The sequence below is a fragment of the Myotis yumanensis genome, unplaced genomic scaffold (assembly GCF_028538775.1).
Source record: "Myotis yumanensis isolate MYYU_CA2020_CCGP unplaced genomic scaffold, mMyoYum1.0.hap1 SCAF_5, whole genome shotgun sequence".
Lineage (NCBI taxonomy): Eukaryota > Metazoa > Chordata > Mammalia > Chiroptera > Vespertilionidae > Myotis > Myotis yumanensis.
The window spans coordinates 83,126,738-83,139,652 of record NW_027223756.1 but is presented as its reverse complement, the minus strand read 5'-3'; the positions used below and the strand labels follow the sequence as shown (position 1 = coordinate 83,139,652).

Sequence of the window (12,915 nt, the reverse complement as noted above, 5' to 3'; positions counted from 1 at the left end):
TCAGGGGAAGACAGCGCCCACAGGTGGGCCCGCCCACCTCCACTCCAACAGCCCCCCCCCCCGTGGAGGGCCACTCACTGGTGTTGATGAGGAACTGGTTGGAGACCCCGGGGTGGTCCACGTCGTGTATGGCAGCCGCGAAGAGGGCTGCGAGGATCTCCAGGTCTGTGAATACAGCCTGGAGGCAGAGAGAGGGAGTCAGAGAGACACAGGGTTAGAAAGATGGGGGCTCAGAGAGAAGGAGAGAAGGATCAGAGAGAGGAACGGGGTCAGAGAGAGACGGAGGTCAGAGGCCCAGAGTCAGAGACGGGCAGTCAGAGAGGGGGGTGAGGGAGGCGGGGTGAGGCGGGCGGAGCTCACGTCCAGCGCAGGTGTGGCCAGCAGCACGTGGGTGGACTGGAGCACGTCGGCGGCGTGCAGGCTGTTGTGGTAGGCCACGTCCTGGTGGTAGTGGTCCTCCAGAGTCAGCATATATGTCACCATCGTGTCCACCGGGATGTGGAACTTCTTCAGGAGGTCCCGTTCCTGAGGACAGGTAGGGAGAGGCGGCGACCCCCACTAGCCCTTAGCTCCCCGCCCTGAGCCCCTCCCTCACACTGCCCCTCGCCCGGCCCCACTCAGCCCCCCGCCCCCCCCCTACCTGGAATATGGTGTACATGATGCAGCTGAGGGAGCGGCCCCTGGCATAATCTGACACGTGGAAGATGTTCAGGCCCCACTTGTTCAGGTCCTCCAGCTCCTGGAGGAGATGGAGGCCAGACATCAGGAGCCTGTGAGGGCTTAGGTCTGGAGGTAGCGCCTCCATTGCTGACCCGTGGGTGGCATGGTCAGTAGTATCGAATTTACAGCCCAGGGCCCACTGGGCGGAGAAACAGCAAAGCAACCACAGCGGCTGTTTCTGGAGTGATTATCATCTGCCAGACACTGCACTAGGCGCTTGGTCTCATTTGACAGGGGCAGAGAAGGGATGTGACTTACCCAAGACCCTGTAGCCTCGAGCTAAACTGCTCATGGGGGCCAGGAGGAAGGAAACATGGGCTAATTTTCCACGTCTTCCCAGGATTCAGAACAGTGCCAGCTTAAGAGGGTGGGGGCCCAGCAGGGGGCCCAGCACAGCGCATGCTCTAAACACGGGGGGGGGGGACCCAAGGCAGCACGGGCCAGGGTCAGCTCACAGAGGGCTACAATAAATGTCGGCGGCGTGAGCCACTGAGAGAGCAGCACGTCTACTGTACAAACCAAGGCGAGGGCCCCTCGGCTCAAGGTCTCTCGGAAGAGTCAGACGCCAAACCCAGGTCTGGCCTGCAGTCCACACTGCTGGGGTTCTGCCCAAATCCCCTTCACCGGCCACTGGCCCACCTCCTCGCTGCTGGGACTGTTGCTTCTAAGGCTCACGCTGCCCCATTCTCCAGAAAACTGCTTTTGCCCCCACAGGAGCTACATGGAGGGGATGATGCATCCCCCCCGGGGCAGCCCCCAGCCAGTGATGACACAGGGCTACAGAGGCCGGCGCGCTCCCCTCAAGGTGGGCTCCCCTCTGCGGTGCTGCTCACAGCTCCCCGTGAGACCCAGCTGAGGCCAGGCTCCAATGGAGACCACCTCCTTGCTTAGCTCCTTTTGCTCCTGCTCCCAAGAGTCTCAGAAAGTTCATGTTATGCCCCTGCCTTTTATGACAGACCTACATTAGGACCTGTTCCTGCTCACCGAAAGAAATCCAAAGAGGATTTTTGCCTTTACAAAAAAAGGTGAAAAGCCAAAACAGAAACCAGTGCTTAGCGTTTGTTTTGCAGCAGCGGTTACACAGGCGGCAGCACCCTGAGCAGCGAGCGGCCCTGCCAAAGTCCTTCCCAGGACCGCCCGGGCACCTGGGCATCCAGGCACCAGAGCTGTGAACTGTGCCTGTGAGCACCTGTGCTTTACCTCAGTTCATTTTGTGCAACCATTAGCGAGATGTGTCCTAAGTGTCAGAAGAGCCTAAGAGAGCTTGTAAGGGTGTTACACTTCATGTAAAGCTGGATGTAATGAAGTGTTTTGATCATCCTATATAATAAAAGGCCAATATGCAAATTGTCCCCTCGACTGGGAGTTCAACCAGGGGGCAGGGCAGGCCAGCCAATCGCCCGAGGCCCCTCCCCCTGGCTGGTCCCACCCCCGATCGGGGCGGACCTGCCGGACCTAACCCTTGCATGAATTCGTGCACTGGGCCTCTAGTAAACCAAACAAAGACACATGAATTAACGCTAACGGCTTCATTTTACACCATGTGGGTTTACGAAAGGTTTCATGGGAACGCTCTGGGGACCCGTCCACCCCAATCCGCATCCCAGACTCACCCAACAAACACCCAGTCCTTCCCCAGGAAACCCTACCCCTCTCCAGCCCAGCCCCTGCTGGGCCCCCACCCACTTGGGCCAGGAGCTCCTCTTGGTCTGTCTTCACCCCAAAGCGGGGTATGCTGGCGTCCGTCAGGCTGCTGCTGTGCGTCATCTTCTTCACGCCCGTGATCTGAGACATAGGCTGGAACTGTGGCTCCGGGGGTGGGGGCTGCTGGGAGGGTCTCGACCGAGGTGCCCTTTCTCCATCCCTCATCATGGGCGATGGGATCTCCACTTCATTCTGCTTGTCTGTAGAAGATGGAGGAGAGCAAGCATGGGTCCCCCTCAGAGATCCCCTCATCTGGCCCTCAGCCCCCATCCCATTAGCTTTGGGAAGTTTTGCACAGGACGGAAGACCCCTTCTGGGTGTCATGCTGTTGGTTACTCATAGCTGGAAACCAGAGGGGAGGTCGGAATTTTTCTGGGAAGTTGGTGGGCTGGGGTGGGGACTTTGGGGCCTGCCAGGAGCTGGGAAGTGGCCCCAGTCCAATCGCAAGGTTTGGCAGGGGGGTGGCATGGAAGTCAGGAAGTGGGGTGGGGATGTTAGAGAGGCTGCCTGCCCTGATTGGAGGTGGCTGGGAAGACAACTCCATGGTGACAGAGAGTACTGGTGGGGGTGGCCAGTGCTGGGAGGAGGGAGAGAAGGGTGGTTTTTGGCTCCATGGACCCCCAGCCCTACAGGGTAACACCAGTCTGCCTGGCAGGTAGGCCCTGGAGCCTTTTTCCTGAGCTTTCAAGGGCCTCCAGAGCCCAGTGAGGGCCACCCATTGTGACCTGCTCCCCACCCCCCCCTCACCCCCCCCCCCCCCAGTCAATGACAGGGCCCTACAGGGGGTCATTTGCCTGCCATGCTCCCATTGGCTGGATCTCAGAACTTGGCACAGCCACATCCCCACTGGTGGGAGCATTTGAAAATCAGAACCTTCTCTTAAACTTGGGGTGGGGTAGACATCTCCTGACTTTGAGAACCTCTGGTGATAAATTGTGAGGGTGAAATCCTGCATTTGTGAGGAATATTCTCAGCTTGGGCTCTTGAGTTCAGAGGGTGGGGTGAACTGGAGATACCCAGGAGCTTGAGGGTTCCGATAAAGGTGGGGTACTCTGCATTAGGGTGCCACTGAGAGGAAATGCTCCTCAGTTTGGGGAAATCTCTTCCGGTTCTTAAGCTTTAGAAGTCTGTTGAGTTCGATTATCTAAAGTTTGGGGATACTATTGAATGTGGGAGACTTTTCAGCTTGAAGGTTTTTTATTTAAAGTTTGGAGGTTGTTTGTGGATTCTTCAGGGCAGAAGTTTCCTTACATTTGAGAGCCCTACTGAGTTTAGACATCTCTCTTGAATTGGGGGGGCTCTTCTTAATTTGGGGGACTCCAAGTTTGCAGATTCTATCGACTTTTGTGGGCTTTTCAGCCTGGAGGCATTTTCTTATCTTTTTTTTTAAACAAGTATTGGTTGAAGAGAGAGATGAAGACTGAGAGGGAAAGAGAGAGCGAGAGGAACATAGACTTGCCAAGCCCCGCATTCATCGTTCGTTCGTTGGCTCCAGCAGGTGCCCAAGTAGGGATCGAGCCCACAAACCCGGTGGCGCATCAGGACCACACTCCAACCCACTGAGCCACCCGGCCAGGGCTCAGCCTGGAGGCATTATCAAGTTTAGGAATCCTATTTGAGTTTGGGGGTTTCTTGGGGTCATGAGTTTCAGAGTTCCATGGGGGTTCCCCTGAGTGTGGGAGAGCTTTTCCGTTGGGAGAGACGTTGAAATGTGGTGTTCTACAGAAGTTAGGGTCCCACTGGATTTGGGGGCATCATGAGTATGGGAACTCTTGACCATGGTGGCTTTGACCTTTGGAGAGTTGAGTCAGAGTCCACCTTGGGCAAAGGTGGGCAACAGGACCCGAGGTCTGGGGGGGCCCTCCAGCCCAGGTGTGCACCCCTGCGCGGGCTGCCTTCACTCACCCAGGAACGTGGAGGAGATGTACTCAGAGACCTGGTTTCCTGACCTGCTCATCTCTGACAGGTGTGTGAGCTCCCGGTTTAGCATCCTCTTGAACTAAGGTGAAGGAGGCAAGAAGGAAGGAAGGATGGAGTCGAGGAAAAGGGGGGAAGTCAGCCTCGCCCAAGAAACTTCTGAAGACTCCATGAGTCCCTCCTACTTCTCTGTTCAGCCAACAGAGCCCCCAGCAAGCTGCCAGAGGGGAGGGGTCAGCCCTTCCTCTCCTCCAGCTCCCGATGGGAGTCCCCAGGCTTGGGGAGTCCCCAGGCTTGGGGAGACTGGGCATATCTGTCCTTGCCTGAGAAAGTGGGGCTCCCCTGTCCATACTCTCTCCCTCTCCCCCCAAGGAGGAGCCAGAGGGGCACCTGTGGAAGGGAGGGGCTCCTAACAGGGAGCCAATGAGGTATCAGGAGAATCCCATTGCCATGGAGATGGGAGTCTCCTTAGCAACTCCCCTTCCAACCAGTTTCTGGGCTTGGGGGAAAGGCGGGGTAGGCTGCAGGCCCCTTAACCCTTGCCTTCCCAGAGCTACTCCTGGCCCCTGTATCCCCAGACGGGGACCCCACTCCCCGGGAGTCCTGGCCTCCGGCACTCAGCCCAGTTGGGAAGGAGGGGACACAGTTCCCAAGTTCTGGGCGAAGAGAGGTTTGTCTGGAGCAGGGGAGAATGGTGAGCTTAGGAAGCCCTATTCGGTCTCCCAGCAGAGGGGTTTCCCCATCATTGCCCCCTCTTCCCTGGCTCCAGGAGGCGGACAGATGCACAGATGAATGTAATACGCCCGGCACTGGGCTTGGGGGCCTCTCCTGGTGCCCCCATGCTACTTCACACAGCATCTGCGGTGACATTGTGCAAGGAGGAGAAAGGGCACCAGCTCCCCGCCCCCCAGCTGCCAAAGCACCCCAAAAGCAGAAGCCGGCAGTATCCAGAGATGCAAGAGGGACACTGGGCAGGAGGGTAGGCCTAAGTGCCCACCCTGGACGGGCACTTCCTCCGCCCAGTGCTGCCCAGAGACCCTGGGCACATAAAGAAAGAGAGAGACACACACGCACCCGCACACGCACACGCAAGATGGACCCACAAAATCACAAACTGCACACAGATTTCTGTTACACAGTTCACACAGCCGCAGACACGTAAATCAAGGGGCATGGACAACAAGGTGGTCACTGACACTCGAGGTCACATGCCCCAGAAAAATCATGTAGTTCTGGACTCACAAACATGTCCAACACACAATACAATCGGAGCCCTATGATCTCAGACAGGGCCACACCATGCCCCAGGCAAACAAGCATATAGTTAGGTGGCCCCACACCACTGCGGACACACATGTGTGTACTGACAGCCACACCTAGAGAGATCCACACCCCCAGCCACCCACCGTCTACACCCAGCCCTGGGCCACACACAGAGACACAGTCATAAGCATTCATTTCCAGGCCGCACACGTGCACAACTGAACACACAAGTTCAGACCACAGGTTGATGGGTCAGAGGTCAGGGGGTCTCCTGCCCATTCACCACCCCGAGGTCCCCTACCTGGTCCCACCAGCCCACCAGCCATGGCTTGGAGCAGGTCTCGCAGAAGAAATCCACCAAGGGCATCTTGGAGTCTAGCCCCGCTCAGGGCTGCCGCGCACAGAGGCAGAGCTTGGGGCGTCCTGGGGTTCACAGCCACAGTGTGGGGTGGGGGTGGGGTGCTGGGCAGGTGGGCAGTGGAAGGGGGAGCCGCGGAGGGGCCTGGGCCGGCCCAGCAGGGCTGGGGGCTCCCTTCCCCTCCGCGCTCCCGGTGGCAGCCCTGGTTACATGGTCTGCCGGCCCCTGGCCTCTGCGGGCCCCCCCACAGCCGTGGTCGGAGGTGGCCAGGGACCCCTGCCCATGGAGGGGCAGGGCGAGGGTCCCAGGAGGCAGCTTCAGAGGCTCTGGGCTCCGTTTGTGCGCCTGTGTGTGCGTGCTCACTGCAGCACTGGCAGGCTGCATGTGATGTCAGCTGGTGCCGGGGGTGGGGGGGGGGGCGTTAAAGGGGCATCAGAGCCCACAGACCTCGGCCAGGCCCAAGTGGGGCTGCCAGGATAGGCAGGGCAGCACACACCCCCATGAGGACATGCCTCCTCCAGGGACACACCCAGAGACAAAGACACACACCCAGACTCTCCCCACACTCACGGACATACGAACACTCACGGACACACCTTCCACACTAACACAGCCAGACACTGGGCACACTGAGCCCTCACAGATATCCAGATGCTTTTAGTGCTACCCTGACCACACGCACACACACACACACAGTCACAACTCTGACGGGTAACACCTCTGTAGGTAGATAGCTGAGTAATAGAGATACAAATGCCTTCAGACACGCCCCTTCCAAGAACACAGACCCACACCCAGACATGGAGACACACGCCAAGGGACAGACACTCAGATACGGGACACACTTATAAACACACACTCAACACACCCACAGACACTTTCAGACTATACCCATGTGCCCTTAGACACAAACACACCCTGACAAATCCATAAGGGAGCACACACACACACACACACACACACACACACTCACAGATTCACATTCAGAGATACAGTCACATGCTCAGATGCTCAACGCACCCTCAGGGACACAACCACCCTCAGACTGATATGTTCCCAGACAGATCTCCACCCACAGGCGTATGCACTGCCCCCAACAGACACCCCCACCTGCACACTCGTTTCCTGAGCTGCTTCCTCCCACAGGGGCTGCCACTGAGCCGCACACTCCAGGAAGCACCAGACACTCGGCCTACTTTCTGAACGGTGACCCTGGAGTTGTGCAGGGCACGGTCTGCACAGCTGTCCATGGGAGCCTTGCACCCTCCCCTGCAGCCCTGCAAGCACACGCATACGTGTGCAAGCACACACGGAGAGTCACAAACACATGGAGACACACACCACAAATGTGGACCAACTCACACCTGTAGACATACACATGCCCCCGGCACAGACCCACGCACAACCCTGCATAACCGCCTGTGCACACCCACACCACCCATAGGTACACATCTGTTCTCCACTCCGGGCCGTCTCTTGGAACACACCCCCAACCCACACTGCTAATGTGTAGCCAACAAATGGACAGCTACACAGACTCACAGCCACAGGTACTTACCCATAGATGATATAAGCACACCACCCCGCCCCAAGAAACATGATTGTGTATGGACAGATGTGTGTACACACACACACACACACACACACACACACACACACCAGGCTCCCTAGGTCCTGGGAGAAGTAAAGATCTATAGAAGCTGTGCTCCCACCCTATAGCCCTAGCCACAGATTGGCCCTGCCCACTGGGACCACCCTGTTGTTAGCCCCGCCCCAGAGGCTCTGCCTAGGAATAGCCCCAACCCACAGCCCCACCCAGGGACGGGCCCCGCCCTGCCGGCCAGCCGAGGTCCACACACCTTGTGCGACGCCATCTCGCTGACTGAGCGGTAGGTCTGCATGGTCTCTAGCTGCTCCAGACACCAGTCCAGCTCCTCCAACGTCTCGCGGGCCAACTGCTGACATGTCTCCTCTGGAGAAGGGGCAGCAGGGTGGTGACGGGAGGATCCACAGGCAGGCCCTCAGAGGCCCCGGCCGGTGGCCAGGTGAGTGGGGTATTGGGAAAGGGGATGAATCAGCTACCCTGGGCGAGGGACCCCACTGGGGCAGAAAGAGGGGCCCTTTTCCACTACCCCTGGGCTTACCTGACAGTGTGGCCTTGCAGACTGGGGTTGGGCCACTCAGTGGGGATCGTCTGCAAAGAAATGGGGCTCCAGTGCCAGCCTGGGCCCCTCCAGATCCCTGCCCTCCCCTCCATGAGTGGTGCCGATACTCCTTTTGCTGAGCGCTCAGTGTGTCCCAGGCACGCTGCCATGTACTCTGCAGCCTCTCACAGAACCCACAAGAACCCATTTTACAGACAGGGAAACTGAGGTTCAAGGAGGTGAACCAGCTTCCTGGAGACTACATGGCTGATCAGCAGTAGGGTCAGGTCTTGTGTCTCCAAAGTTCCTGCTTCCTTCCATGCCGCCCTGGCACCCCCCCACCCCTGGCCCCCAGACCTCCCAGAGGGACCAGCAGCTCTCAGCCATACCCCTGACCCAAAAGAAGAAGTACTCCTATTCAGTGAGCACTTACTATGTGCTGGGCAATGTTTTAGCACTTTCCATATATCATCTTCTGGACTCCTCACAGCAGCCATCTCGTGGGGCAGCTATTAAATTCTTATTTTATGAAGGGGAAACAGATACACCACAGGATCCTATCTGTCCAGCAAGTTAGCGTAAGGGCAGGAGTGGCCCCGAGGCCGGGGTGGCTGGCCGCCTGTGGTCTCACCACCCTGTATCTGGGACCCTCGGTCTTTATGTATAAAGGTTTCTGTGTCTTAGGCATTTGAATGGCAAGAGTTGACTGGCTCAGAGGGAGCTGTTACCTGAACAGACAGATCAAGTGCCTGCCTGAGGTCACAAGGCAGAACCCAGCGTGGACCCAGCTGTGCTTAGCTCACGATCATGGCTGTTGGGGCCCAGCTCAACTTACTTGTTGCTGGGAATGGGCACGTTGGTCAGGAGTGAGAAGTTGCTGCGGACACTCCGGAGACTGGCCAGCACCTGGGATCGGGACGGCAGTGAGGAGAGGGGACTGGGCCCTGTCCCCACGTGTGGGGGAGGTTGGGATCCTTTCCCTCCTTGGGGGCAGTGAGGAGAGGGGACTGGGCCCTGTCCCCACGTGTGGGGGAGGTTTGGGGTCCTTTCCCTCCTTGGGGGCGGGGTCTCACCTGGGCAAATGGCGTCACGATGAGGTCCTCAGCATACCTGTAATCCAGGACAGGGTAGGTCAGGGGTCCGCACAGTGGGACCCAAAGGACCTGGGAGTGGAGGGGGCGGGGCGCCAGAGAAGCAACTCTCCTGGGGGACACTCCGTGGGGGCCGGGCCCAGGGAGGCTGGTGGGCAGGGAGGGGGCTCCTTAGGGCGGGGGGAGAGGGCACTCACACCTCACAAGAGTGAACACGCTGCAGGGGCCAGTCCTGAAGGAAACGGTGGTCGGGGAGAAGGGCTCAGGTGTGTGGGGGCAGGTGAGAGCAGTGGGTGGGGAGGGGAGTAGGGCAGAAAGGGGCCTGGGGGTGTGTGTGTGAAATGGGTACCTTGATGGGTAGGGCAGGGCTGGAGGATCCAATGAGAGGGGAGGGGGGTGAGCAGGTCTGGGGGTGCTCACACCTCCGTAGGTGGCAATGATGAGGGAAGCTGGCTTAGGAAAGGCTGGCAGAGGGGAGGAGAGGCTGCTCAGCAGTAGTGGGAGGAAGCAGGGGGCGCTCAACTGGGGGGTCTTCCCTCCTTGCTACAGACACAGGCTGAGGTGGGGCCTGGCCCCAGCAGCCAATGGGCAAGTTGGGTAGGTGGGGACTGTATGAACAAGGGTAGGGGCTTGAACTGAGGGAGGGGTGGGGTGGGGGGCAGAGGTAGGGTGGGCACTCACTGGATGGACAAGCTATAAGGGACTGAGCCTCTGACAGGGGGAAGGGGGGTGTTTACCCTCCCCTGGGGGCTTGGGCAGCGGGCCCCCTCCTTGCTGGGAAGGGCAGCCTGTGAAAGGGCCAGGCCTGGAATAGCTGGCAGGTGGGGTTAGGGAGTGCTCACGCCTCGCTGGTGACCGATGAGTTCCGGGACATGGTCTTGGGCGACATGTCATAGTCGCTGTCGGAGCGGTAGAGGAAAGACTCGCGGCGCTGGCTGGTGGCCGCCCCGGCGTGCAGCACCAGGCCCGGGCTCGCCTGCGAGTCCAGCGGGCTGCGGCCGGGGGACGGTGTAGGCCCATTCTCCGCCTCGAAGCTGCAGGGGCGGCAGGAACCGGGGTCAGGGGGCTGAGATGGCTTTGGGGAGGTTAAGAGGAACGGGGGGAGGGGAGGGGCAAGGGAATTCCTGGCAGAATGAGGGACAGATAGAGGACACTAAGAGAGAGACACCCCAAAAGAGATGGCAGACAAAGAATCGCAGGGATCAACAGTACTGAGAGCCTCTGTGAGCCAGGCGCTGTGGTACATTAGTGACCAAGACAGACCATGACCTGTGCTTCACGGGGATGACATGGGAGGGCTGGACTTTCAACACGTTGGCCTAGCAACAATGCACATGCCAAGTTATGGGGTTCTCATTGACCCTGCTTTTCCCACTGTACCTCAAATCAGCCTCACCACTCAAATCTATGCAGAATTGGCCCACTTCTCAGCCCGTCTGTGGCCAGCCCCCCTCATCACTTGCCTGGACCAGTGCATTCTCCTCTGCCCTGGTCCCTGGCTCCTGTCTTTGCCCCTCGGTCTGTTTCCCCCTCAGCAGCCAGAGGGAGCCTGTAAACACTTGAGTCAGGCCATATCCCTCCTCTGCTCAGAACCTTCAATGGCTCCCAGCTCACTCAGAGGAAAAGCCAGAGTCCTCGCTGCAGCCCACCAGGCCCTGCCTGGGACCTCCCACTCCACCCGTCACTCATTGTGCTCCAGCCACAGTGGCCTCCTCGCTGTTCCCTAAACATTCCATACACATTCCTGCCTCAGGGCCTTTGCACCGGCTGTTTATCCTGCCCAGATCCCCAGTGGCTCTCCTTTCACCTCCTTCAGGCCTCAGCTCAAAAGTCGACTCCTCAGGAAGGCCTCCCCTCACCAACCGCTGTCATGATATTTCATATTTCCCTTTCTTAAAAGCATACTACTGCCCGGCTGGCATGGCTCAGTGGTTGAGCATCAGCCTATGAACCAAGAGGTCACAGTCCAATTCCCGGTCAGGGTACATGCCCAGGCTGCGGGCTCAGTCCCCAGTGTGGGGTGTGCGGGAGGCAGCCAAAGCCAATCAATGATTCTCTCTCTCTCTCTCTCTCTCCCCCTAACCTTTCCTCTCTGAAATCAATAAAAATATATTTTTTAAAATACTACTTATTGGACATAATCTATATTTTGCTTCTTTACTGTTTGCGTTGTCTTCTAGAAGTAAGTACTGCAGATCAGGGATTTTTGTCTGCTTTGTTTACTGCTGTACCCCTTGGGCCAAGAACATGGCCTGGAACTTAATGAATGCCCAGTCAATGTTTACTGAATGGATAACAAAATGTATAAATGAATGAATGAATGAATGAATGAATACGTGAACCCATGGACTGGATTGTGGCCTACAGAGAATTAAAAGTAGGTGGATGACAGCAAGTTACTGGAGAGCTGATTTTAGCTGTTGTGGCTGAAGCAGGCCAGCCCGACAAGGTGACATCTGAGCAGGGCCAGAAAGACAAGAAGGAAGGAAGACCATGGGTCAGGAGGAAGCACTCCAGGGTGAGGGAACAGCAAGTGCAAAGACCTGGGGCAGGATTCCGTTTTTGTTTGAAGGCCAGCAAGGAAGCTGGGATGGCTGGAATGGAGATGCAGACCAGGACAGAGACACGGCTACAGGGAAGGGAGGCACGGGGACGCCGGCCTGGGGCACTGGCAAGACCGAGACCCTCAGGATGAGGCAGGGGGACGCTGGCCATGCCACTTCCCAGCTGTATAACTTGAAGAAAGTGACTGAATTTCAGTTTCCCTGTCCACACGATGATCAAAACCACCACGTCCCTCGGGTCATCCGGGTGACCAGCATTAACACAGGTAAAACGCTCAGAACCATGCCTGGCACAGAGTTCAAAAAACATTGGCAATTCCAAGTCTGTCAGCCCCACATAGGCCACTTGGGGAGTGGCCTCAGCAAGGCAGGCGATACGGAGAACTGAGTATGAGAATGGGAGCTGTGTGCCTGCAACATGCGCTGTGGCTTTGGGAAGGCCTCTGACCTCTGGTCACTTACTCCACTGCTAAAGTGAGGGGCTTAGGCTAGTGGGCAGACTTCATGCTATGCTCGGGGGGTTCAGAGGAGGAGGGGGAGGAAACGGGGCCCTCCATTTTCCGGCCCTACCTACTGCAAGCCAGCGTAAGATTATTATTTGAATAGTCCCTCTGCTAAGAATCAAGCCTGAAATCTCTTAGAACCGGACAACGGCAACCATATATGGAGCCTTTTTTCTAGGCTACTTGTGCGGTGCGGAGAGTGGAGAGGGAATTCACTGATTCCCTCTTACAGATGAAAACCAGGTTCAGAGAGGAGAATGATTAGCTCTGAGTCACACAGCAAGACCATGATGGGGTCAGAATTCGAAACCAGAAGTCTTGTGACTCCTCAGACCAAAATGTTAGCTGCTGCCCTCTGCCCACCTGATCCCATCAGAGCATATTATTATCATTAAATAGAATGTTCAGCCCTAGCTGTTTTGGCTCAGTGGACAGAGTGTCGGCCTGTGGACTGAAGGGTCCCCGGTTCGATTCCCGGTCAGGGCACATGCCCGGGTCGCAGACTCAATCCCCAGTAGGGGGCGTGCAGGAGGCAGCCGATCAATGATTCTCTCTCATCATTGATGTTTCTATCTCGCCCTCTCCTTTCCTCTCTGAAATCAATAAAAATATATTTTTTAAAAAATAATAATAAACAAAATGTTCAAAAGG

The 12,915-nt window shown here is 57.3% G+C and overlaps 1 protein-coding gene across 4 annotated transcripts in view; it reads right to left on the bottom strand.

Moving 5' to 3' along the window:
• The window catches only part of PDE4A (phosphodiesterase 4A), a 46,135-nt gene that overhangs the window by 6,439 nt on the left and 26,781 nt on the right, over positions 1 to 12,915 (bottom strand). For 3 of the 4 annotated variants that reach the window (XM_070416014.1, XM_070416015.1, XM_070416016.1), the window contains exons 2-11: positions 10,040 to 10,231; positions 9,180 to 9,216; positions 8,942 to 9,012; positions 8,107 to 8,156; positions 7,822 to 7,934; positions 4,330 to 4,423; positions 2,407 to 2,624; positions 641 to 739; positions 361 to 525; positions 79 to 178 (exon numbers count right to left, since the gene is read on the bottom strand). In XM_070416014.1, the coding sequence (XP_070272115.1) occupies positions 79 to 178; positions 361 to 525; positions 641 to 739; positions 2,407 to 2,624; positions 4,330 to 4,423; positions 7,822 to 7,934; positions 8,107 to 8,156; positions 8,942 to 9,012; positions 9,180 to 9,216; positions 10,040 to 10,231 (1,139 nt within the window). Of the gene's footprint in view, positions 1 to 78; positions 179 to 360; positions 526 to 640; positions 740 to 2,406; positions 2,625 to 4,329; positions 4,424 to 5,905; positions 6,364 to 7,821; positions 7,935 to 8,106; positions 8,157 to 8,941; positions 9,013 to 9,179; positions 9,217 to 10,039; positions 10,232 to 12,915 lie in introns of those variants that run through there. The other variant, XM_070416017.1, reaches the window with a different exon arrangement.